The sequence below is a fragment of the Aythya ferina genome (assembly GCF_964211825.1).
Source record: "Aythya ferina genome assembly, chromosome: 9".
In the NCBI taxonomy this organism is placed as follows: Eukaryota; Metazoa; Chordata; class Aves; order Anseriformes; family Anatidae; genus Aythya; species Aythya ferina.
Window position 1 is genome coordinate 4,078,721 of NC_140305.1, and position 27,544 is coordinate 4,106,264.

The following is a 27,544-nucleotide window of genomic DNA, read 5'->3' on the forward strand; positions in this document are numbered from 1 at the left end:
AGGCTGCTTTCAAGGATCCAGGACCTCCCCATAGCAGCTGTTCCTCTCCCACACAAATCCTTTTATAAATTTAGCAAGCATGGATCCAGGTTACCCTACTGCTTTCTTAATCCAGCACTGCAGAAAGGAGAGTACAGGTATTATATGTGTTAAGTTGCAGCATCCTCTTTCTCTCTCTTTTTCTTTTTTTCTGTTTGTTTGTTTTTGTTTGTTTGCTTGTTTGTTGTTTTTTGTTGTTGTTTTTTTGTTTGTTTGGTTTGTTTTGTTTTGTTTTTCCCTTCTCTCAGAAGAGAGAATAGGTTTGTATTCCGCCTTGCTAACAACTGCAGTACCTTCCACGCAGCCGAACTGGTTTAGTTCCTCCACTCTTTGCTCCTCCAGTTGGCCACACCTGAACACTTTACTACAAACTGAGCTTCTTCACTTAGTGCAAAAAGGGTAGGCTCTTCTTTAAACAATCCTTAAAAGGTAAGTTATCATTTATTGGCATGATAACCTATGTCACCATCCATCTGCACTAACAACGTGGTTTCAGGAACCATTTTCTTTAAAAGTGTCAAGCATGTTCTGTACGAATACTGGCTTAATTTTGTGTTTCTTTCTCAAACGCCGTTGTCCCTTGTCCCACAAGCATGCCAGTACTGAGTGCAGGGCAGCGAGCTCTGCCCTTTCAAGAGGATCTTTCACAGCCGGCATGAGACAGCTCCTGAAATAGGTCAGGATTCCCGACCGGCAACCCGAACGCAGCATTCAGTTTACTTTGGAATCGAAATAAAGACGCGTTAAAGCAGCATTGCTATTTTTCACGTCTCGGCGGTGACAGTGCGTTCATTCACTGAGGGGACAGCCCGCCGCAGTGTGCCACCCGAGGACGGGGACAGCCGCGTCCCCGGGGGATGGGGCCGCGGGGAGCGCGCGGCACCCCGGGGACCCCCGGGCAGCGGCCCCGGGGGAAAAGGAGGCGGCTCCAGCCAAAGAGGGAGGGCGGCCCTGCCCTGCCCTGCCCTGCCCCGGGGGCGGAGGGCGGCTGAAGGCTGTTCCTCCTCCCCCGGCCGCGGGGCAGAGCGGGCGTCCGAGGAGCGCTGCCCCCGCCCGAGGATGCCGCCCGCCGCCCCGCTGCTGCCGCTGCTCCTGCCGCTGCTGGCGGCGGCGCGCCCTGCGGCCGCCCCGCACAGGTACCGCCGGCACCCGGCCGGCACCCAGAGGGCTCCCCAGCCGCGGCCCCCGGTGCCCCGCAGGGCGGCCCCGTGCTGGGCAGCGGGGCTGAGAGCCGGGGGAGCGAGGAGGGGCAGGCCCTGGGCTCCGTCTCTGTGCTTGTCCCTTCCAGCATTGCTGGCACACAAACAATAGATGAAAGATTTTTATTTTAATTTTTATTTTTTTCTTGTTGTTCTCAGGCCTACCTTTGCATGTGGAGGAGTTGTGTCTGGAGAGTCGGGGTTTATTGGGAGCGAAGGGTTTCCTGGAGTCTACCCTCCGAACAGCAAATGCACTTGGAAGATCACAGTAAGAGTCTTTCCTATCACAAACTTAGTGCTGGGAGAGCGGTCAGGCAGTGGAAGGGGTCGCCCAGGGAAGTGGTGGAGTCACAGTGCCTGGGAGTGTACAAGGGAAGGTTGGACGTGGTGCCTGGGGACATGGGTTAGTGGGTGACAATGGCGGTAAGGGGATAGTTGGACCAGATGAGCTTGGAGGGCTTTTCCAGCCTTAGTGATTCTGTGATTCGATGAAGAGCTGCTTGTTGTTAGTGCCAGTGGTTCATATGGGATAGCAGATGTGTGCAGTAATAACCTTAGTAACTCAGAGCTGCTCAACTACCTGGAGCGTTTTAGGGTTACTCTAATACGATGACAGTTGCTGAAAGGTGCACTGTGGAACTGACCTTGTCTATTAGCAGAATCAAAATTTAATTGACTTACACAGAAACACCTCTAATGGTTTTAAAATCAACTCCAATAAAAGCAAGTATGTACTCTTCCCATCACTACAGAAATCAATAGTAAGACCAAAAGGATTAAAGTAAAGCTTTAAGGTGTAGATAATGTAAGGCATCAGAAAAGCAAAATCTGTTGGCAGCAAGAAGCAGGAGAAGTTTCAAGCAAAACCAAAAATATTGTGAACAGGTTTACTCATAGCATGCTAATAACAATGTTCTACCAGCCAGCACAACTGAGTATGGCATATATACAGCAAGCTGACAAAGCAGTAAGAAAGTGGTGTTACATTTAAAAATGACCATGCAAAAGCATATGGTATGATTGACATTTTGATGCTGAAATAAGGCTGTAGGGCAGAGACATCGTATTTGTGAGCAGCAAGGAGCATTAAGCAGCTAGAACTAAACACTTCAGTGCTGGATGTGCCCTTATCCACGAACTCAGAGAAAGAGTTCTGAATAAATACTACTTTTCCTCACGTCTCCCCAAACTCTGCACCTTCCAAAATTGCCCATTAAATTCCCCTGTTTTTTTAGGCACAGTTCACTTAGACCTTCTGTGACATTCAGGCCTAGAATGTGGACTTGACAGAAGAAAAAGAAGTACAAAAAGTATGAAAAAAAAAGAGTCTCTGCATTGAAGACAAAGATAACCTTAGTTCAAAGGCTGCATTACAAGCTAGGTGATGGCTGTTGAATAGGATGCTACACGATAATTGTCTCTTGCTACTAGAGAGATGCTGACGCAAAGCAGGAGACATTGATCTGTTTACAGCGTTCTGTTAAATGACTCTTGTACCAAATGAAAGATGTAATTTTAATCATTTTATCTGAAGGATACCAGTGAAGCTGCAGCAGCTGCCTCCTGCACCTTTATGTTGCCTTATTATTAGGGCCAAGTTAAAGGTTACCTTTAATCTGTGACTGGTATTATCTGGAAGAGCATGATGTGAGATGTAGCATATGCTTGTAAACAAACGTGCTTCCTGCTGTCTGAAGAGGCTGAAACTACAGCAATTAGTGTGGCCCAGTTTACAATCTAAAGAGCAGACACAAATTCTATTTGGAGTCATGCATGCGTGCCTTAAATAGAAGGAAAAATAATCAAAGTTAATTTATCAATATAAGTTGGTATTGGATCTTCAAAAGTTCAAAATTGAATCTGGAGGAAAATTATCATTTTGGTGACAAGAGTGTAATTTTATTTTATTTTTTTACCATTAAAAATTCAGACTACAAATGGAAGCAGCCCTGAAAAAGAATTTACTGATGAATCCTATGGATCTGCCCTTCATCCTCTACTGGAGAAGAGAACAATTGTATTTAAAGAATCCACACCAATTGGTTTCATTGCAGACTTAATGCTGCTGTTGCCAGCAAGATGTGAGCATCCAGTGTAGCCTTGCACAGATGTTGAGCAGCCTTACCACAAGGCTGTAGCAGAGCTGTGCCTGCATTCAGGCTTTATGGATCACGGGAGGGAGCTCAATGGCTTCTGGCATTTCACAATCATCCTCACTCTTACTTCACTGCTGTGCTGCCAGTTACTTTTGCCCTTCTGACTGATGTACACCTACCCTCTTGTAGCTCACCCAATGTTGAAGAGCTGCACAACTGCAGTACCGTAGACACTGCTGTTCACTATGCCAGGCTGATTTTTTTTTTCCCTGTGTATTGTGCAGAACACTGTCTTTTGGATGTGCAGACAAGGATATATGGAAGGCAAAGGCTATCATAACTAGGAAGACTCGGTCCATACTCTCTGTAAAAAGAAAGTGACTTACCCAGCCAAGGGGTAGTGGTATATTCAAGGACCCGGTCAGCCTGACTTTAAACAACAAAATCCTTTCACCAGATACGGCTGAGGCTCAGACCAGTTTGCAGTAGTACCCAAATAGGAAAGCAAGTTACACTGCCGTTTTCTGCAGTTACTATGTTAGGCTTCCTCATTTAGCATCTGATCTTGGAAGGTGACAGGCTTTTGCCTGTCAGTTTTAGCCAAAGGCTGCGAGCACCTTCCCTTCCTGAAAACTCTGTGCCTCATGCAGGATCTGACAAGTCTGCAAGACTGGAAAGACATTGATTCACTTTGCATCTGGGTCACAAGAAGCATGAGGCTGTTGTTTCCTCAACTAGAGAATCTCATCTTCTAGAGAAGAAATCCCCAGTGAGGCGGTGACAGCTAATTCATTCTTTAGATGAAAGTAGGCTTAGAAAATGTTATGGGTAATACAGATAAAGCAATGTAGCATTCAGGTGTCAGCTGAAATCTTTCCAACTGGTTTGCTAGAGCTAGAAGAGTCTCTCTAACTCAATTATGGTTCTGTTATTTCAAGAGACTGGGACTTTTTCAGCTGGCTAAAGAAAACAGCTTCTCTATTCTAAGAGCTCTAAGAAGTGTTCAGCACATGCTTGTGGTTATATTACAGCCTTGGCAGACTACCCAGCAGCTTTTAGTTGGTTTTGCTAAGAAGTCATTTGTACAGCTATTTCCTTTCCTATAGTAATGTATATTGCTTTATCTAAAATGTCATATACATTTACTTTTAATACTCTGTAATCCTTTCTTGGCCATCACCTCACACAAATGTGTCACATAGTCCAAGAATCTGGATTACTGTCCTGTCTTTTTCTGGCAGACGGTAGTTCTCTTAAAAGTCTAACAACTTTATGTGCAAAAATGATACTTAAGGCCATCAGAGTTACGTAAGGTTATATATTTATAGGTTCGAGAGCTGTGTTCCAGCAGGTTTGCTGACAATAAGCAGGATTTGAAAATTTTTACTTACCTGGGCAATCTGCCCTGGGGGACTGAAATATTTTGAATCGTTTTCTCTACATTTTAAGCATTCGTTTTCCCATGTAGTTGTGCAGTGTCCCTCCTAGTAGAGAACAGGTCTTTATCCATGGTTGTATGGATTGAAAAGACATAGTTTAACATAATCTTGTGCTATTGCCAGGGAGAGCAAACTGATATGATTTTTTTAAATTGTTCCTTTGTGGCTGGAGATGATGGAGTTAGGGAACAAGGGACTGGGCAGGATCTATGGTTCTTCCCAGGATGTAATTCCAAGTATCTTTCATATTCATTCTCAGCAGAGACAGCTAATATGATTTGGCTTGAAAGTAGCTGATATGTTTTTGAAAGTTACCTAGGACTGCTGTGGCAAAACATACAATCAGCATTTTGATATTAAATATTTACAGTATAGGTTTAAAAATCAGCCAAAATATTTTCTCAGAAGGTTGGCATTTCAGGATTTTTCACCAACAAAAGGTTATTTCCAAAGCAAATAATCTCAAATAAATAACTTGGAAGAGTGGGACAGTGTGACTATCTTGCCAGATACTTAAAGAGGCCCATCATGAAAAAGCTTTGTTTTCAGTCAGAACAACAACAGAAAAACAGCTCAAGTACGTTAAATGTAAGTGAATTTTGATTAAGATTACATGAAATGCCTGCAATGAATGGCAACCAAAAAAAGATCTGGGAACCTTATTCTGTGGTGAGTTGTATACATCTGAAATAATCCCACCCTTTTTAAGAAGTCAGTAATCTACACAGATTATTTATAGGCATTACGCTCTAGAACAATTCTCCCTAAAAACTCAGGGACTGCTCTTTTCCTTTAACCTACTATAGGGGTACTGCAGGTTTGTGAAAAGAAGTGGCATCCTTCATGTGAGTTCAGTGTCATATCTGATCCTAAAAAAGTCCAGAGAATCAAATAAGAAGAAAAGCCAAGGGCAAGTATGGGTCCGTCACACTCAGTTGACAAGGAGGGGCAGACATGGTGGCTCTGCAATTATGAGATACCAGCTGGATGGATAAAACAGAAAAATAAGGCACACCATGCAGGGAAGGCATCACTTCTTCCTTTGACTCCTCTTTCTTTTTAAGAACAGAGCTACAATTCCTTCCAATTCCTCCTCTGAGGTATCCCATCTTCTTACTGCATCAGGCTCAGACGTGTCTCAAAGTAAACAAAACTGAGTCATGCTGGCCTGTGTTTTCTCCCTTTGGGTTTCTTATGGAGCAATATTTTTAATGTCTTAGGATAAACACTGGCAGATCTTAACACATTAGATTCAACTTTTTAAAAAGGAAATGGTAGAAGTCAAATGTATTGTTTTGCAAAGACGCCTGTATTCAGGGCAAGATTCCTTGGGAGTAGCTGCTAACTGGTGTGGCTGTTGCCAGAATGTGGAACTACCATCGTCTGCACACTCGCATGTCATCTGGTCAGACCACAAACTTTCAATTCATTTTAACATGATGGAACACATTTGTTATTTTTGTGAATCATGACAATTATTATTTTAATAAGCAATAACATTAGTTTATATAGTAATGACAGTACGTAGTGTCTGTGATTAAGGAACTGACACATTTGTATGTGCGAACATGTATATAAACATGATACATAAATAACTTATATCCCCAAATTCAGCTAAATGTGAGCAAGGATTATTCTGACAACTAAGGTCTGGCATAGGCTCCTTGTTGAACATACATAACCATGTAGCTGAGTACATCTGTGGGGAACAGTCTTTGCCAAGGTAAGTAGGCTGAATTAACAGAAGCTGGAGAGACTAAAATCTGTAATGAAATCTATAATGTAATGTAGTATAGTATAACATAGTCAATGGTGGAAAGAGAAAAAGGGGAACCTGAAAACCCAAGACTTGAGTGAATGGTTGACTGGCAACTCAGAGTTTGGCTGCTTGGCCAGCCTCCTTTCCCCCCTGAGCGCAGGTCGGTCCCCTGTCCTGGTTCTCTCAATGGCCCCCCTGGGGCAGCAGGAGGGAGGGGAAAGCCTGGCAGCAGAAGTGAGTGGTGCGAGGCTGGCACTAGCAGAGTGGTGCTGGTTCAATGTGCTCATGCAGCAAAGCTGTCAGCGAGATCCCATTGGCGTTACTGAAGGATAATGACTTGGATAAACCAGAACATGTTTCTAGAAGGACAGCAAAAAGCCTGTTTCTTACCCCAGAACGAGCCACCTCTCATATTTCAGCTTCCTTCTCCAAACTCTGGGACGGACAAGACGTCTTCAAAGAAGAAACTGAAGCTGAGAAAGTAGGGAAAAATCTCATAAGCGCTAATAAAACTAACCTAATGTGATAGAGCAGGTCAACTTTCAAAAACAGTGGAAGAAAAAGGGGAAACTCATTAAAAATAAGCTAGTAAAACTGCAAATACACTGAAAACCATGGTTTGTTGTAGGAAATGTTGGACAAACAGCTCAGCCTGTATTAAATTAAAACATGATAACCTTTAAAGGTCATCTAAATTAATTCCTATTGTTCCAGTTGCATAGATTTAAGAATAACAAGTGTTCCAACCCCAGAAGAGTATGTGTTATTTTATATACAGCTGTTTACTACTTCTGGGGAAAAAAAAGAAAACAAACAAACAAAAAAAACCCCTGCTTTTATAGAGCTGCCTAAATCTAACTTTATCTGACTGAATTTACAGCCAGATTTTTTTTTAAACTGATCTGTTTTGTCTCATAGAGTTTGTAGTATAACCATAAATAAAATTCAGGTCTTCTGACATGAATCCTGAATTCCTCTTAACTCCTTTTCTTAATGCCTCTTGGTGATTCAGACCACAAGACAAAAGTAAATGCAATAATGAGACATTTAGTTATGAGAGTAGTGATTCAAGGAGTCATATTGCTTTCACAGGATGTCTTACAAAATGTCCACACATCTGTATTGGCGTTATGCTGAATAGATACATGTGGCTTATTTTCCTATACTGGCTATATAGCTTGCCCATTTCAGTAGCATGACAGTTAAACCTAACATCTGGCTTTAAAGTTTCCTAAAACATAGTCATCGTGCTGCGGAATTTCTGTTAAGATTAAATGAGTTTTGTGGTTTTAATGTAGTAGTAGTAGTAATAACATGCGTCACCACAGGAGAGCTGCATGCAGTTTTGGAAAGAACTTTGAACAAGGATTAAAGGAAAATGTTCTGAAACTATATTCTGTGCAACAATATGAACTGCTGTGGGGTTGGTCAGCCCATGTCTGCAAGGGCCCTGGACAGATGTGAACAGTCCTTGCAGAAGTCGGCCCTCAGAATCAGTACTGGCACTGGACATAAAAGTATCTGTATGAGCAAGTAACCTTATTATGTATACAGCACATTTTTCATTACATTTGGAGATGTTGCTATTATTACTCTCTTTTGTGGTTAAGTCACTTCCATCTATCTACTTCCATCTGACAAGGCATTTTTAACAACTGAGACTCATAAAATTCCAATGCTGTTTGATGATTTCATATAGGCACAGTTCAGTTCCAGTTTATCTCAAGCTGGTGTTTTAAAATGAGTCACTGTTAAGAAGAAAAAAATTCGTGAACTCTTAAATGAAGTACCTTAAATGTGGACTTACTGCAGATACATTAAGTGTGTGTTATATATTTAAAGCTGAAAATCATAGTAGTGTCTCAGTAAAACAGAACAGCTGCAATTATTTTAATTGGTAACCACTCTACCAGGCAAGGAATTGAATGAAGATAATTACGCTCTGCCTGTCTAAGTTCCCTCTATACTTTAAAATACCATTTCCCTTCTTCCTGTCCTGTTAAATAGAGTTGAGTGCTCATTAGAATAATTTTCACAGTGTGCTGCTTAAAAGCTTGCAAGTCTATCCAAGGAAGCGTTCTCCTCCTTGTAGACTATTATACTCTCGTAATTTACATCCTTTTCACTACTCTTGCCTCTTCCACAATGTCTACAGATACAAGCATTTAAGACTATTTACTTTGTCTTACGTTTCCCCAGATATTTCAGAAAACAAAACTCTTTTCTATATTGAGGACACCCACAATTATTTTTTTTGAACTCTGCTCATAGTTTTACATGTTCTTTCCAAATATAACTCTTTCACTTCAGCTTTCATGATAAATGAACCCACTCTGATAGCTGACTATTAGGGTTGTACAGTATTAGCTGTAAAGTTTCCATTTGGAGTTACAAATGTAAATAATGTTGATAAATTATATGACACATCAGCAAGATAACAAGAACCATTTTATTTTCTAAAAATTGTAAATTACTTGTTCTGTATTTAAAAAAAAATTAAAAAATCTCATTAATCTTATCCTCCTAGCCTGACTTGGTGACAGGGAGCTGCATGGTTGATTGCAATACTTTCAGCAAAGAAATGAAACAATACAAACTGATCTGGGAGGTGAAGGCATATAACTATCACAATCTGGCTAGAGGGTACAGTGCATCAGTGCATTAGCGGCTGAGGGAGCTGGGATTGTTCAGCCTGCAGAAAAGGAGGCTCAGGGGCGACCTTATCGCTCTCTACAGGTACCTTAAATGAGGCTGTAGCGAGGTGGGGGTTGGCCTGTTCTCCCACGTGCCTGGTGACAGGATGAGGGGGAATGGGCTTAAGTTGCGCCAGGGGAGTTTTAGGTTGGATCTTAGGAAGAACTTCTTTACTGAAAGGGTTGTTAGACATTGGAACAGGCTGCCCAGGGAAGTGGTGGAGTCACCATCCATGGAGGTCTTTAAAGGACGTTTAGATGTAGAGCTTAGGGATATGGTTTAGTGGGGACTGTTAGTGTTAGGTCAGAGGTTGGACTCGATGATCTTGAGGTCTCTTCCAACCTAGAAATCCTGTGATAAAGGAAGATGATAATGCTAACAGAGATCGCTAGAGTTTTATTTTTATGATTGGTCCAATATTTTAAAAAACATACTAGAGAATAGTTGAGAAAAAGAGGTTAATTGGTGAGAGTAGAAGGACATGAAAATATCCATGCAAAAGGTGGGATCAGATAGATATGTGTCAGTCACACCTCAAGATATATCCCCCCCCACACACACCTCTCTCTCTCTCTCTCTCTCTCTGCAGGTTCCAGAAGGAAAAGTTGTGGTTCTTTCTTTTAGATATTTAGACCTGGAAAGTGACAATTTGTGCCGATATGATTTTGTGGATATATACAATGGCCATGCCAATGGACAACGCATCGGCAGGTTCTGTGGTACTGTGAAACCAGGTGCCCTTGTATCCAACAGCAATAAAATGTTGGTGCAGATGACTTCAGATGCTAATACGGCTGGAAGTGGATTCATTGCAAAGTTTTCTGCAGCAGAGCCACATGAAAGAGGTAACTGTCAATTATGTATGTGCTGAAGACAAATATAACTGTACAACTCTATGGAGAGCTACACTGATGCTAAAGATGTGATGCTAGAAATATTAGGGATTGTGTTGCTCAATGTATTCGTTAATTACCTTACTTAGCAAATAGCGATTACCCATAATAGTTAATCAAAATAGTAAAGAGGAGGGCTGACTATTTTGAATTGCAGGACTGCATCTAGCAGCAATATGGTAATAGCTTGTCAATAAAATTAAATTCAACGTAGATAAATGTTGCAAATACGGGAGAAAACACACTAACTTTATATATACGACAGGCTCTGAATTGACTGTAGTACTTAGGAATGAGATAGTGGGTTTGAAATAGAATAATTTATGAAAACACTAATTGAGCATAATAACAAAAGCAATAATTAAGCACCATGCCAGTGCTCCATAAGTAACAAAAAAATACAGAAACTTGACGTTTTTTTGAAAACAGTATGAAAAACAAACCTTTTAATGTATCTCTTCAGGCTGGTAAAGAGAAGCTCAGTGGGGGTATAGGAGAGGGCCCTCAACTCACAACCAGTGTGGAAAAAGTGAATGGGGAACACAGCCACTGTTTCTAATACAAAAGGCAGATGAGCAAGTGGCTGCAAAGGAAAGGAAATGGTGATTCTTCCCAATGAGCTGTCAAGTGGTGGAGAGTGCTGTGCCACGGGATCAAATCACAGATTGAAGATTTTTACATCAGACTTAAAAACAATTAGGAAAAAAAAAAAAAAAAAAAAAGAAAGAAAAACTTATTAGGAGTTATTGAACACAAAGGCATTACCTTCGCTTGGTAAATCTGGGACATTACAGGGAGGTCATATTACTGGGTTCCTGCCATACCAATTGAATTTTTTCAAGGCTTTTGGTATTTTGCTACCAGACTAGACAGGTTTTCGGGCTGATGTAGTGCAGATGACAGCTAACTCATTAGTCCTTCCAGTTCCAACACTGTGGATAATTTCCTGAAAAACATATTAGACAACCATGGCATGATAGAGTCACTTTAATAGACTCCTAATGGTATTATAAGTAAAGATTACATACCTGATACAGGCTTGCAATTTGGGACTGTGAGGAGTAGATACAGAGAAAAATGACATGCTCTATCGTGGGCTCTCCATAGGCGGCAGTTCCTTCAGGGAACACTGTCACCTCTACATGGCTCCAGTAGGAGCTGTGGGGAAGCCATGCTCCAACTCCTCCTCCTCCTCTGACCCAGGTGCTCATAGGGCTGGTTCTCACTGTACCCCCTCTTTCACTTCATCTTTCTGCCCTTTCTTAAATCTGTTTTCCCCAAGGCACCACCAGCTGAGTCGCTGGGCTCAGCCATACCCCATGGTTCAGCTGTTGGGGCCAGCAGGAGCTGGGCAGAACCGTCTATGCCCAGCATGGAGCAGCCCCAGCCTAGATCTGCCCTGAGGCCTTACGGCACCCCACCAATGCCTGGGCACTGGCACAGCGAGGCCAGCGCATCAGCTGGGTCACACACATTGCTTTTGGCCTCTACTTTGCACAGTGTACTGTACTTCCAGGGGATCAATACTGTGGGGGACGACTGGAGAAGCCTTCTGGCTCCTTCCAAACGCCCAACTGGCCAGAGCGGGATTACCCGGCTGGAGTTACGTGCTCCTGGCACATCGTCGCCCCAAAGAACCAGGTAAGGTGCTGCCATCGCCCCGCACCTCCCGCTACTCACCAGCGTTGACGTGTTGCCAACAGCCCGTGCATGCGATGTGCTGCTTCCATGGCACTCCAACAGTGAAAACACTGACTGGCTGAAATTTGGAGTAGTGTGGGCCTGCCTAGCCTCAGCTGTACTCACCTTTCTCTCATACATGACCTGGCTCACTTGAGGAAACTAAACATTACGTGCTGGTTTATGCATGCTGACACATTCCCCTGCATGAAACTTTCAGACCATCTATAGCTGATGAGGCTTTTAAAGAGGATCTTTTGAAGATGACTTTGTTAATTAACTAAACATCATGCAAATTAAGTTAGAGGAGGTGATCATCTCAGCACCAGGCATGATGATGACAAATGCTAAGTTTAAAGTCTAACTCCATCTGTAGCATTTTCAGTGTTAGTGGTGTTTGGTACAGAGGGACTCGAGTAGAGCTGACTGAATTTATTAAAAGCAGAAATTATTTTATTGGTTCCGCTTGCAGTACAGGGAATATATTAAGATGTGTCTTGCACAGGGATCTTCAATGTACATGTCATAAAATTTTCTTATTTTATATTTTGAAGACTTCATCTCATCACATGATTGCTTAATTAGCCAGACGCCTTCGAAGTATACGTTACCACTTCAGTAAGACTCAAACAGTAGAGAAATATGGCTCATTTGCCACTGTTTGCCACACATGGCCAGAACATGTTGTTCCCTATGCTGTAGAGCTCATCTCAGTCCTAGCTTCACATTCTGTGATTGTTTTTGAGCCATCTGCTCTGTAACCTGGCAGAAACTCTACAGTGACTGAATATCCTGGTCACTGAGCATGTTTGATAGGTTGTGTTTTTTAACGATCTCCAGCTTTTTACATTCCTCTACACATAAAGAAAACTTGCTCCTTAATCTTCTGCTCATTATCATAATCCTCTAAATAAAAAGTTGCCCCAAATAAATATATTCTTAAGACCTTTCATGCTTTTCCATTTCCCAAGATATTTTTTCCCCTTGAACTGAAGCAGTATATCAGCTTAGTCTTTCCTGTGCTCCTCTTTAATCCACATTCCTTGCTAGGTCATTTAACAATCCTATAGAGAGGCAGTCATTTTTAAAACCTTATCTTTAAACTGCAGATTACGTCGGTTCTTTCCAGCCATCTCTAGATAAGCCTAAAAACTCTTCCCAAGCTTGTAGAAAAGATCTAGGAAATGTAATGTAAGCATAAAAATTAAGGCACTATCTTGTGCCTTTTCAGCATCCTGCTCCATAAATCCATGTGTCCGAATATATATCTTTCATGTGCTGCAAAAGTGGTTGCTTGCATGCAAACGGGGCAGAATTTTGACAATACCAAAAGCAATTTTTGAAAATGTATTGAGTAAGCATCTCTCTCCAAGTTCAAATAAAAAGCTTTTCACTCTCCCATTTGCCAAAGTCTAGGTTATACTGTCTCCACTTCCCTTTCACAAGCATGTGAGCAATAAAACAAGCCAGTGTTTTGCTTCTAATATAACTAAATAATTTCTTCATTTATTTCAGAAGATAGAGCAGCTCCTCATGATGGTGAAGAGCTTCTAATCTATCATGTAATACCTCTTTGTTAGTGCAAAGAGCACTCATGAACAATAGTAAAGTAGGCATGATGGCATGCTGCTTTTCCTGTGTATGGAAAAATTCAGTGTTTCCACTTGCATTACTCCTTTCTATACCATCTTTTTGCTCATAAGCCTATTAATGAGATAAGTACTTCCATTTAGAGTGCTTTTTTTCCCATATTGGTGACAAGGTTTTTGAAACAAATCTCTTGCTTGTCTTAGAAACCAAGTCATTGTCCTTTGAAGTTTGTTTCTCTTTGCCCTGGGCTACTTATACTTTTGAGGTAACAAAATGATGCATTGTATGTCAAGAGTGCAAAAATATATCCTGGCAAAACTAAAACATCAGGTGATAACAGGCTACCTTTATTACAGATATAGAACAAGATCACCTTTACTATGTTAGTAAATTAACGTAGGTGATCTACAAATGGCTTTGTAGTCTTAACACATTTAATAGCATCTTGTTTGAGACAGCCCTTTGAAGAGAAATTCTGCATATCCACAGCCAACACAATTCAGTGTTGTCATTCAAGTCTCATTTGTGCTATTTACTGGAGGATGATTAAAAATACTGTCGTACTTCATATAAAGAAGCAACCTAAATGCAGGCATTACCTTTGTTTCATTCATGTAGTTATGTTTTCCTTCCTTGCTGCACACAACTGACGATCATGCTGCAGGACTTACTTTCAGACTCATACATTCAATTTCTTTTCCATTGCTTTTCTTTCTTGAGTAGAAAAGTACATAAATTACAAGTTTTATTGGAAAAAATAACATCAGTACTAGAAATAAGTTATATTAGTTCACAGCTAGGACTTCTGAAGCCCTAACATTTATGGAAATTCTGTATGGAAACATTATTTCTTTAACTACTTAGTTTCCTTTGGTTTTAGTCTCATTATTTAGTAATTTTCTATTAATATTTTTGTGTTTGACCTTCTTATTTCTACATCAAGTAAATACAGGATTTGCAACCACAGAGCAACGGTTCAAAATCTGCTCTTGATCTAGTCAGTGAAATGGTTCTTACCAACTTTGGCTTTGCTTTTTTGTTAGCGTATCTAGGGGGATACAATGGCACTAACAGCCCTTTTTCTGTGGTTTAGATTTAAGTTAGTTTCTTTAAAAACAGTGCAACACCTAACTATAACTATTCAGTTTACATTCACTCATAAAGATAACTACAAGAAGTTATATTTGCATATACTTGAGAACAAAATGCTATATTAAGGTCCTATTTTGAAGTGTTTGCCAGAGAGATTCAAATACCAAATCCACAGTCAAGTGGATTAAGGACTTTTGCTTTATGGAAGGCAAAAATCATTTAGTAGTTCATATGAAGAGGTCATTTACTATAAGTACTGCTCAAATTCTGCATACCGAAGCCTTAGTAAGTTATTTGCACTTTCTCTGCAGCTAATAGAATTAAAGTTTGAGAAGTTTGATGTGGAGAGAGACAACTACTGCAGATATGACTATGTTGCAGTGTTTAATGGTGGGGAAATCAACGATGCAAAAAGGATTGGGAAGTATTGTGGAGACAGTCCACCAGGGTAAGTAACTGTCATTGATGATGAACTTTACAACACTATACATCACTTAGCTAATGGTTCTGTATTAGGCTTTTGAAAGATATTTTTTCCCCCTTCAATATCTCATTTTCTATCTCCAATTGCATTTCTAGGAGTTGTTTAGTATCTTGTCTCTCCTGGGGTTTTCTCTTTTCCTCTGTCCCTCCATGACTAGCCCTGGCTCCAACTCATGTTCTGTCCTGTCCCTCAAGGCTCATTAGAGCTCATTCTAATAATGCTAGCAGTAACGCCTCTGATATTGGTATGATACCAGTATTAATGCTAGCTGAACACTAGCATCACTTACTGTGTTTTGATGGTAGATACTGAAGTGCAGGATCCAGCTGAATTCCCTAGTCCCTTGGCTCTTGACTCACTTGATCTGACTCATGTTACCTTCAGTCACACCCCTTCTGCAGGTTCCACGGCTGCTCCGTGTGTCACTGCTCACCATCTCTTCCAGCTGTGCTGAGGTGTGTCCCCTCCTGGCACACGAGCATGCTGGATAGCACCACAGGCTTTCAGCAGCTTTACTGTCAAACTGCTGCTGCCACCATCCTTACCACCCCTGCTCAAAAATAAAAAACACAAAAGCAAAACCACCCCATTTTCAAAATCCCAACCCTCAAATAAACACAAGACCTCCCTGTAATGGCCCCACCTCTCCAATGCCCAAGAAACAGCCCCAGTGCAAACAATGGTAGCAATAGTAGATTATAATTATTTAAGAAGTATGTCTTATTTGAGTAAGGGTAGTAATTTTTAACTTTTTTCCTCCCTTGTTCCCCTTCCATTAAGCATCTTAAAACTGAGTAGCTTTACAGGATGAAGGGGATGAAGAAATACAAGCTATTAAAAAATTCATGGAAGTGTGTGAATAGATTTAAGTCTCAGAAGTGACAGCTAGTTTGATTCCCAAGAGCAACTAATTATGGTATAAGGGAGGAGGTGCATGCCTCCATCTTTCTTGAGATTTACTGTGAGGTTTTTTGGTTGGTTGTTTTTCTAAGGTTATGTGGTATACCCTCCAGAGACAAGAGGGGAGGCAGACGTTCTGCAGAATTCTAAAAAGACTTTTCTTCTCCATGCAGCAGCTATACTCTTTCTCTTGCTATTTCTGATCATTACCTAATAGCATGACAATGTTAGAAATAGAGGAAGTAAGCCTACTCCTACAGAAATGTATTTGAAATTTGGTAAGGATTTAATTAAAGGCAGTGTTGCACATAAAATATACTAACTTCAGTTTCCTTCAGCCACCTCAGGCTTTTGGTCTGGAGTTGCCCTTTTTTTTTTTTTTTTTTTTTTTTTTTTTTTTTTTTTGGAACACCATGTTCCTATTTGGAAAAGATACTTCTTTTCAGGCTTAAGTTCATTGTTGTCTTCTTGTATTAAAGTTAAAAACCTGCTCTGTAAAAAAGATACTGACACCAGAAAGTCTTACAGGTAAAATTGTGAAGTGCTAGTTAATTTAGGCCATTAAAATGATGCAAGAGACTAAATTTTAGCTGTAGTTATATACATAATCACTTCCTTATTTGCAGGACAATCTTCTCTAGCAGAAGTAGAACTATCTTTCCTTATTGCCTCCAACACAAAGGCTGTAGTATGGAAGGAGACCATGCAAGGCAGAGTTAGTAGTAAAGAGTCCATAAGGCAAGAAGGTGGGTTACAAGTCTTGGACATCCACTTCCACCCCTTTGCCAAATGACATTCAGAACTCCTCCATTTTTGCCTCAAGTATGTATCCATAGCAAAGCCACTTCATACTTTCCAGCTTAGAGTTTTGCCTGGGAAAAAAAGATGCCATGCATGTTGCCTTGCAGTGCTGTGGCACTTGGAATGACTGCAGGTAGACCGAATACATCTCCAAACAGGCAATACATTTCTTTGAGCTGAATGTTGTAAGCACCAGTATATATATCAGATAACAAATCATCATCATCTGAAGTAAAAAAACTCTTCCCCAAAGGACCTCTACTGCACACATGCCAGTATTTTACACAGAGTAAAACACAATGGCCAGCAGATGACAGAGGTTAGTAATGTTATTTAGTGCTTTACGACAAGGTAGACAGGTACCTCATTGAGGAGCACAGCATGGGAACCTCATTGTGACTTTGCAAATCCATCCATTACAGCTGAGCATAGATCAGTAAGGTATTTACCTTTAAGCTCCTGTAAAATAAACAAAAAATAACCTAACTGAATCTCCCCCTAGAAATACTTAACTAGCAATGTTCCATACAAATACTTTCAATTCCTGCCATGGGTGTTTTGCTGAGCACAAGTTGGATCCAAAGGATGATTCAAAGGATGATTGAGCACACAGACTAGTTTCCAACCCAAAAAGAGCACAATTCAAGTCCAGTTTAACTTTCTGTATTTTTTTCCTGTTTAAGTTGTGACATTGCAGAGCTTTTACAACTGAGGTAAGAAGTGAACTCTACAAGATCTTATCCTTCCCTTGGTTCTCAAAAGACAGCAGGGAACAATACCCCTGCAAAATGAAGCCAGTGGCCTCCAGTCCCTGTGACTTATTTGCCTCTTTCCAGCTAAGACGTAGCCCAGCTCTGCAGTATGCTTTGAACCATCAGGATTGGGTCTTGGCTGACAAGGCAACGCAGAAGAAAGAAGTGCTAGTTAATCCTTGAGAGGTGACCAGGAGTGGCTTCCTAAACCACCTCTCAACTGTGGCTCAGTGTCTTTCTCCATAGCAGGTCAAAGCTGTGAATTGGTCTGCCAAAGCCCTAGTGGGCTTCAAAAATATAGTCATTTTAATATGGACTTTGTGCAACAGGCAAATAAGGGCAGAAGTCTGGGCTCAGACCCAGGCCACATAGCTCAGAGATGAGATATCCTGTTACAGAATGTTAGAAGTTTCCTGAAAGATAGTTTTAGGACAGCATTGCTTACTGTCCTGATCTAGTCCAGAGCTTGAACAGTCACTTTCCCTTAAAAAATAATATATAGACAGCTTATGTATCCAGTGCAAAGGGAGAAAGTATGGCTCTTGGGGATTTTTCACTAGCTCTGCAGAATTCTCACCAGAATTTATCAGCTAGGTTCAGAAAAACAGTGAGGACAGGACCACCATTGTAAAAAAAAATAATACTGAAATCATGGTATGTAAACTGAATCATGAAGAAGAACTTCTATATGGAGTATTATTTACGGATCTGACACAGCAATTAAACAAGGTGGAACTCATTAACCTGTAGTTATAGACAATGTAATGTGGCATTTTGTAACAGAAACAGTATACTTAAGAAAGATTAGTAAAGTGGATACCTTGAACTAATTTGGTGGTTGCAGACATGAACCCAGATCCAGCTGTAAACCAGGAAGCACATAGCGTAACCACGTATCTGATTCCTGAGTGCAATTAGTACACTACATAAATGAAAGGTATAGATCATAATAATAAATTAGGAGAAATCATCACTCTGAAAAACAAACACACCCTCCACCCTTGAGACAAAAAGCCTTTTTAAAAAAAGATAGGATACACTGGTCAAATTTTTTTGATTACTTGGTGTTTTACTTCTGCTGTTCAGCAAGCAGAACAAAGCTTTCCTACAGCTGGTAACTCCCCTCCTAATTCTGAGGCCTGCATCAGTGCTGTGGTAAGAAAATCAATCTGTGCAATTACCACAGTAACTGCAAATCAGAATTCCAGATAATCATGCACTTACTTTTGGTTATGTCAAATTCAACCCTCAGTGAGCTGATTTCTGAAATACCTGGGGAAAAAAAAAAAAAAAAAAAAAAGAGAGAATGACAAGTTTTTACTCTAAAAGCCCTAAAAAGCGTCTTGAAGAACTCCTGCTAAAGGATCCTGAACTCTATCAGATTTCCTGAGAAGAAGCAACAAAGTCAGTTCAGTGAAAATACATCTTAAAACTATTTTCTCTTTTCTTCTCTCAAGTATCTTTTGCCTCTATGTTTATCTCTAAATTAATTTTTCTTCCTCTTTCCAAACAAGATAATCTGTGTTAATAATTATAAATGAACATTGAGGCAAGGTCTGTGGAATGCTCAAAAGAACAAGAGAAGTGTTCCTTTGCTAGACTTGCATGCCATACAGTTTGCTCTAACAGAATGAAGCCTCATCACACCACATCTAAATCCAGAAACAGTGTCACAGTAGATACTACACAGTTTATGAACTGAAAATTAACACACAGAAGAGTGCTTGTTTACAAATTTTCAAATCCTATCAAAATAACAGCATCAGCTCTCTAAGGCCTCAGAAATAAATATTCAATCATTGGTAAAACCCGGGTCCGCAGAAGTAGTACCAACCCCAAATATTTTTAGTGTTTTTATAGAACAATTCCAGAGTCCAACATCAAATTAATTTTCTTCAGACCTTCCAAATATGTAATATATTTTTCTATAGACAAAAATTTTTGTCTAAAACATTTACTCACCTCTGCTATCTATTGAGGATTTCTTTATTATATTTCCCCAAGGCATTAATCTAGCCCTCTTCATTCCATGTAAGTGAAGTCTGCAATGAAGCTACACAGGAATTTAAAGATACTTGCACTGACATAACCCTCAGGAATCAGAAGTTTATGATTCAACAGAATGAGGTTCTCAGTTACAACATCAGTGTCTGACATGCTAGCAAAGGAACATGTATTTCAATATTAGTCTGGGGGCAGATAGAGCATTTATAATAATAATAAACATGAAACACCTTTTGTGTGTGTGTGTGTGTGTGAGAGAGAGAGAATTCTATTAATGGTTTTTGGCTTTGACATTAAAACTAATGGAAGTTATTTTTTTTCTATTCCAGGCCTATCCTATCTGAGAAAAATGAGTTGCTCATTCAGTTTTTATCTGATTTAAGTTTAACAGCTGATGGTTTTATTGGCCATTATAAATTTAGACCAAAAAAGTTACCAACAACTACAGTTCTACCTACTACCACAACAACCCCTTCTACATCAAGTAAGATTTTTTTTTTATTGGCTTTATTTAATTAGAAAAATAATGTATTCCAGGAGGAGAAGAGGGTTTTGGAAAAAAAATAACAGAAGGTATATTAAAAGTTAGGTTTTTGGTTTGTTAGTATTTAAGATGTTGAGGAAATTAATGAAAACTAATATACTCAAGAGAGCACATAGAATCTAGTTAACATTATTAAAAAGAAAACTCTCCAGTTCACTGTAACAGTTACTCCAGCTCAGTGAATATTCTTGTTTCTTCTCATTTTTTGACAGCTAACTAGCGAGCATCTTTCAGCAAATTCCATAGAAATGTGAAGAAAATTCTTTTGTACAAGAAGTTCCACATATTTCAGGAAATGTTTTATTTCAAGGACCTTTTTCTTCTAAATAAGTTAATTTGTAAAAATTTGGCCATATTTCTCTTCATGTAGTTATTAAGATAAATTGTTATGGAAGCCGCCTGAGCCCTCTTCAGATTCTGCCAACATCCTGTTGACAGAATTGTTTTTATTCAAAGATTTTCAGGGACAAGAATTTATGAAGAAATCAGACTAAAAATAAGTTTCCTTTTATATTTAAGACCAAACAGAATATATGAAAGATCAGGGAAGGATTTCTTTGAAGGCCTTGCCAAAACTACCTCATTCCTGACATACTGAAGGGACAAATTCGTACAATTTCTATAACCTGAATGAGAGCAGTTTAAGATACAGTTATGGCACAAAACAAAATTATTGATGATGTTTTGCAACAGAACCTGATCTGTACTTAAAATGTATCAGCAGGCAGGACAGAAATGGCTTGTCAGCAGGAGACCAAGAAGTTGTGGTGTTTAAATACTGAGACTGAGGTATTTAAAATAGATTAAAATAAACATGAAAAACATGCAATCATAATGACCTGTAAATCATTCTGATGTGACTAGTAATCTAATGATTTCAGCTCTTTTTCTCTATAAAGAACTTCTTAAAGTTACCTCCAACACCCTGTCTCAGTTAATCAAGGCTGTCACATCTCATGCTGCAAGCTTTCTAAAGAGTCTTACTGAATATCAGTGAAGACTAAAAATAAACGAGCAAAACAAAACCAAACACAATTCAAGGCAAAACAAACAAAAAACAAAACCCACATCAATGAAAAATATGGCGATGAATTTTTAAACTTGGGATTTGAAAGGCAAAATAATGAACATGAAGATCTAACAGTCATGGATACATATGGAAGACAAAGTTGTTTGCCACTCAGATGAATTTCAGAAATCTTCATAAAAAGTATCAGTTAAATTCATTAAAAGAGAAGTATAATGTAAATGAGAACTGTAAGAACATAAATAAGAAATCAGTCAGAAGCTCTTTTTCAGAAATTATAGGCTAAGACTTCTGCAGAATGATGCATTCTGAAGAAAAAAGCCAAGATATTCTTCATAACTAATTTATGTTCTTTCAGGGGGAAATTAGGGTTATGTAGGTTGTCTGATTTGTCTATTTTTTAACCTGTCCATCTCTCAGAGCCATCTTTCTAGTAATTGTGACCTCATCGACCAATTCCAAACAGATTTGAAAAGGATATTAAAACCTTAAAAACACTACAACCTTATGTGCAAAGTCTTAGCCAGATCAAGTACAGAGACTACTAACATCCAGCTAAAGGAGCTGGTGTGAAGTAGAGTATTTGTCTTTAACCAAAGCATTGTTTCAGAAAGAAAATGTAAATCAGTGCTAAGCAGCTGTAGCCCCTAACGTTAAGTAAATAATTCACACATTATAATGTGTTTCAATGTCATCAATAAAAACTATACAGTACTTCATGTCATGACACTATGTAAAAAAAAAATATATAAAAAAAAGATGGGAATTTGAACTCTGATCTCTTCCACCACAGCACTGTAATTTCTGACAGAAATCCACTCCCTCCCTCTGAAGTAAATGTTACTGTAATCTAATGTTATCTTACTTAAAACATACTACAAGGACTATATGACAATAGGCAAGAACACTAGCAAGTTACGCATTTAAAATCACAGCACAATCAAACAATTTCTCTGTAAAAATCCCACTGTGTAATACCGTTAAAAAGCACACGGAAAGATTGGAGTTGATGGCAGGAAAGGGGTTTATGGTTATTGTGGTGTTCATGTGCATATCCAGATTTTTATTTCCCCAAACATACTGCTTGCATTTGTTTTGAATTTTTCAATTTTAATTTATTATGTGCTCTTCAAAAAGGTTTGAAACCTACAGTTGCCCTGTGCCAGCAGAAGTGTAAAAGGAGTGGGACTCTTGAAAGCAATTACTGTTCAAGCAACTTCGGTAAGAAAGCAAAGTCTGTTTCTTATTGATTTGACACTATGTTTATACATCTAGGAATTTTACCAGATGTATTTCTGAGTTTTAATTAATACATAAGTGATGTTTTTACTTATGTGCGTATCTGACATTAGTATCTGTGTATCTCTTAAAACGCTCTTGGAGATATTCTGAAATAGGCGCTGCAGGTATGTCTGAAACAAGCATACTTCCTCAGTCTAAAAACCAAATGACTAAATATAAGGCAACCTCCTGTAGGAGAGCATTGATTCAGTTACTGGATCGTCATCTCATTCGTCTGTAACCAGCCAATACACGTTTTATGCCATACCTGCTGACTGTTCCACAACTCAGTTTATAAACTTCCAAAATACTTTAAAAATAATTTATAAGTGTTATATATGGAGTGGTAATTCGTGTCGAGAAAATGGTTGATATTAATAAAGAAAGGGGAGATTTGGGAATGTGGCAATGGGGGTTGGAAAACCCCGTGGTTGAGATAACATTAGACTCTTAACGCCGAGGAATATAAAAGAGTTTAGAGACTGAATCACCAAAAAAGGGTGATTCAGGAGACCCCATGCAGTCTAGGGTTTCTTGTTCTCCAGATGGTTCTCTTGTTCTCCAGCTGTTAAGGCATGGATGTTTCTGGGTGTTTGCTGTTGTTGTTACATTCAAAGTTGTTTGACCAAAGAAAAGTTGTTTTGAAAAGAAGTACTGTGGGGAGAAGAGTATAAGAGGGAAACTGCCCTCAAGATAAAAAAAGAAAAAGGGCAGCATGATGAAGTTACATCAATAAAGAAGCAGGAAAAAGAAGTGAAGAGGAGCAGGCTGGCAGAATGGAGACCAGGATGGGAACAGGCATTTTGATTGCCTCATGGAGATAGGTTCGGCCAGACTCAGCAAACTGCTCAGAGAAGCTCGTACAGAAAGTTGCTGGGAATAGGCGCACTGGAGCTGGAGAGAAGCTCGAGCTGAGAGAAGCGGACCTGTGCACACAACTGCCTCTCGCTGGTAAGCAGCTGCGCATTATGGGGAATCTGTCCTTAGGAGCAAAGACTGTCCTGGTAACCTTACAGCTCATTCTCCTTCTTAACAATCGGACAGTTTACAATCCTGAAATATGGGACCAAACTGAGGTCAAGGTGTGGGACCCTGCAACTAAAAACGACAAGGTTGCAGTGGGATTGCTCGGCACCTGGCGAGCAGTCTCTGAGGCCTTAAAGAGACATGTGGGACCACAGTCAGAAGCATGTGGTTTGCTAGATAGTGAGGGAGCTGCGGGCTCCTTTACTGATCCAACTGCTGTGCCATCGGCCCCTCTGCTGCTGCAGCCATCGAAGGCTTTTGCTGTTCCGCCCCCTGTTGACCTGAATGTGCCTTTTGACCCAGGCCTATTGGCCTTGAAAAGGAGATGGATATGCTTTTCTTCAATGTGAGAAGGACGGGATACATAAGGCCTGAAGACTGAGTTGCTTGACAACTTAAAGCAAGACATATTGTTCAAAGGGAATGGAAAATGGAGACTTGTATGTAATGAAGAAAAGGAATGGGAAAATGAAGACTCTTAAGTCATGGAACTTAAAGGATTGTTTTCTACCTTTCCTGATTGTACGTATGTATAGGCAGACTCGGGTTTAGTATGTAAAGCAATGTTCTGTATATTTAGAATGCTTGATGTTCGTGTGTGCGTGTTGGTGGAGCGTAGACTCCCCGCACACCCAGCGCTGTTTACTTGCCTTTTATACCTTTTAGAAATATTTGTTTTATAAATATTACAAAATTCAGATTGAGTTGAGACCTCATTTATAACATAAGCATAAAAACAGTGCTTTTCATCTGCAGACACAAATCACTGGTAAAAAAGGGTGGTTGCTGTATAATTGGATAGCATTGTCACTGATGATCTGTTATGTCTCAGGCTTTTCCCAAACCAATACCTAGCTTCTTAATTCCCTTAAAAGATGCCTTACAACCATTAATCCTGTATGGCAACTTGGATGAAACAACTTCGTCCCCAAATCATTTTTTTTTCTTTTTAAATCTAATTCACTCTATAGCTAAACCCATGCAATTAGAGAAAGTCTGCTGTTTCAGGGAAGTGGGGACAGCTTAGTATCATTTTGCTGAAAACCAGACCAGGGTAGTGGCTGCACCCTAAAGCAGAATGAAGTCACTGCAGCATGAGACTGCAGGAGAGCTGGGAATTCAGCTTTGTGCTAGAGTATTTTCAGTTTATCTTCTCCACTGTTTTAAGATAAGTCATTGAAAATAGTATCACATTGTAGTGCTTAATTAAAATTATCAAAATTTAGATCAGGGCTTCTAAATGATTGATGCATTCTAGGAAGTTTTATATTTGGTGCCACCAAAATTTGTTGGTAGTGAGTTTTTATTATTGGCATCACCCACATATTGAGAGACCGTTTCCAGTATTATTTGCATCTTAATTAAGGACTAATCTGTTAATTCAGTTCCTATGGTCCCCAAAATCTATTTCTAAAAGAATAATTAAAATGTATCAAATGTCTTTTTTTCTAGTAATAACTGGAACAGTAATCACAGCAATAACACGTGCTGGAAGTTTGCATGCAACAATATCGATCATTAATGTATATAAGGAGGGAAATCTAGCAATCCAGCAAGCAGGCAAGAGTATGAGTGCCAGGATTGTTGTAGTATGTAAGCAATGTCCTCTCATCAGAAGAGGTAAGTAGAACAAAATAACTGCTTTGTTTGTTTATAAAAGACAAGTTTTGAAAATTGCTGTTTGAACTACGTCCACAAAACTCAGAATTACAATAATTGATTCTATAATCAGCAACTAATATTTAAACGAAATTAAGACAACAACTAGTTATTCAGGTTCGTATTTCATTCTTAGTTTTACCTATAAAAGATGAGACTCAGGTCAAATGAGTTTGAAAAACAGTTTTTAAAACTTGCATGACAGGAAGTAAAATCTGATTTGGCTCTCTCAAATGAAACTCAGTTTGATTTTGTTTTTTTACATATATGTATTTTTGTAGTTTTCATACACAGTTATTCAGAATGGAAAAACAACAGCATACTGAACCTGAAAGAGCAGTGTGTCACAGCAAATAAAAATTGTGTTATGCTGTTGCTTCTATCCTGTATAGATTTATATCTTTGCTGTAGCAATGCCAGTAGTATTAGTATAGAATAGCTCATTCTATACCTGCAAACAGCTAGTATTTCTATAGCTATTTTAAACAGTATTATTTTACCGAGTAGATCAACAAAGATTGCCAGCTAAACATAGTAAGGGCAACCTATACAATGCTATAAGAAGTACTGAGGCTGTTTCACGGAAGTAACTAAGCAAAAAAATAAGACAGTCATTAGCTTTTCCTCCTGAGCAAACCAGTAAAACAGGATGAGGATGGAGCCATAGCAGGAAACAGTTGACATAATCTAATAATCACAAAAAAAGGAAACCCACGTAAATGCCAGTGGTGTCCTAAATGTTAAGTATTACTTCAAAGGGGGCAGTACCAAAGCGAACAATCCTTGTCAGATCTCTTTTTCTTTTACCTTTAGTTCTTTGGAAACCAGACAGCTGTCTGGGAGACATAATAGCATCCTTGGTGGAACAAACTGTCTCCTTTTAGGTAGATTGCTGGCTCCAAACCACATACTGTTGTTTCTCTTCCTAGATCTCTGTGAATTATTTATTAGCCATTACTTAATATCTAAACTCTGTGCATTTCTGCTTACTCCCTTATAACACCACTCTTTCCTGCCTGAGGCCTTGCAAATCTCTAATACTCAAATCCACCTGATTGCTCCAAAGCCAGGGTTTATCACACATCAAATCCACTCTGCTTACCCAACTGCTTCTATATGTTTCTAGAGTATGTTTATGTACTTGGGGGAGAAAAAGGGAATGGAAAGAGTAAGGTGCATTATCTTACAAACTGAGCATATGAAAAAATATCCAAAAATTGAGACGCATTCCTGTTTGGATATTAGTGACTACGGTATCCAGTGTTTATACTGCTTTTCTAATGCTTTTTAGACTCATTTGACAAGCTCTATTTAAAAAAAATCTCCCATATGTTTAACTCTACAGTAGATGCTTACTTATGTACTTGATTTTTATGTAATGTGGTTCATTGTATGCTTTGTATATGCTTTGGGGAGGAAGGAAAAATGCTACAAGACAGCAGTAACAGTGAAAATGAATGCAGACCACAGATACCGAACTATACCTACTAGATCACACCCTGCAGTTCTGCCTTGTAATATCACACTCTCCTTTGTAGGTTTAAACTACATCATCATGGGTCAAGTAGAAGAAGACGGTAGAGGCAAAGTCCTTCCCAACAGCTTTGTCATGAGTTTTAAGACTAAGAACCAAAAGATCCTGAATGCCTTGAAAAACAGAACATGTTAAAACTGAACTCTGTAGCTGCACTCTATCATCTCTCTTGGAAAAGAATTTTCATTTAGTTTAAGTCGTGAAAACACTGACTGTCAGCACTAAGACCATGCTTACCCTTTTTTCCCTCCTACCCACCTAAGCTCATTCCAGCACAAAGTGGCATCAGTTACAAATCCTGAATATGAAAGTTGAAGATTTGCAGCACAGCCATCTGATCTGAAACATACCAAATTCCAGTTACTTGGAAGCTGTTAATTTATAATAATTGTCCATTTTTTTTAAGGAGTTATATATGTAAAATAAGAATTCTAAGTGCAATATTTATAGTAACTCATTATAACATAGCTGTTTCTCTGAAGTTTTTTTATTACATGGATTCCTGCATTATTATCTGTGCTTAATAAAATATTTTAAGATTAAATCATATACTACCTAGTTATTCATTATGTATAAAGTAGGGGATGCTACACATATAAAATGCTGTGCTGGCAGCTCATGTCAAACAGCTCAGGGCTGTAAAACACATTCTGTGGATTGCTAAGCTTTTGCCTTACTGACTGAACCAAACAGTGTAAAGGACAGCCGTGTTTATTTACAAACAAGATGTAATTTCACAGTTTTAAAATTGCAGTTTTATGCCTTGGTTTTCACTATCAGTTCCTGTGCAGATTAAGGGGTTTTACACTTTGTTTTCTCTGCACTTCCCAGCAGCAGTCTGGGGTGAAGCACTTTGGAAATCATGCTCAGAACTGTGTTCGACTACAATAATCTATTTTTATTTATGACAACACGACCATCTGTCACGTAACTTTTTTCAGTGCAGCAAGAAGAGTCTAGCAGCCTGCTCCTTCTCCCCCCAACGGTAGGTAGGGAAAGCTCCTGCCTGCCTGGTCTTCTCAACACTCTCATAAAATCAGCTTGTTTTCCA

General features: G+C 39.3%; 1 protein-coding gene across 1 annotated transcript; it reads left to right on the plus strand.

Annotated features, from left to right (window-relative positions):
• The first annotated feature begins 1,073 nt into the window (after positions 1-1,073).
• On the plus strand, positions 1,074-27,042 carry PCOLCE2 (procollagen C-endopeptidase enhancer 2). The gene is made up of 9 exons (XM_084530258.1): positions 1,074-1,175; positions 1,398-1,506; positions 9,816-10,071; positions 11,636-11,760; positions 14,793-14,929; positions 19,752-19,906; positions 22,131-22,214; positions 24,753-24,920; positions 26,498-27,042. Exons 1-9 carry the CDS (start codon positions 1,099-1,101, stop codon positions 26,626-26,628), a joined length of 1,242 nt encoding a protein of 413 aa, XP_084386384.1. The 5' UTR covers positions 1,074-1,098; the 3' UTR covers positions 26,629-27,042.
• The last annotated feature ends 502 nt before the right edge of the window (positions 27,043-27,544 follow it).

What these genes read in the sequence shown, in the direction of transcription:
- PCOLCE2 (XM_084530258.1), top strand. Translation starts at nt 1,099, where the DNA reads ATGCCGCCCGCCGCCCCGCTGCTGCCGCTGCTCCTGCCGCTGCTGGCG. An exon ending in AGCAGAGCCACATGAAAGAG is followed by an intron (nt 10,072 to 11,635) that starts GTAACTGTCAAT and finishes CTGTACTTCCAG; the next exon opens with GGGATCAATACTGTGGGGGA. An exon ending in ATGTCCTCTCATCAGAAGAG is followed by an intron (nt 24,921 to 26,497) that starts GTAAGTAGAACA and finishes TCTCCTTTGTAG; the next exon opens with GTTTAAACTACATCATCATG.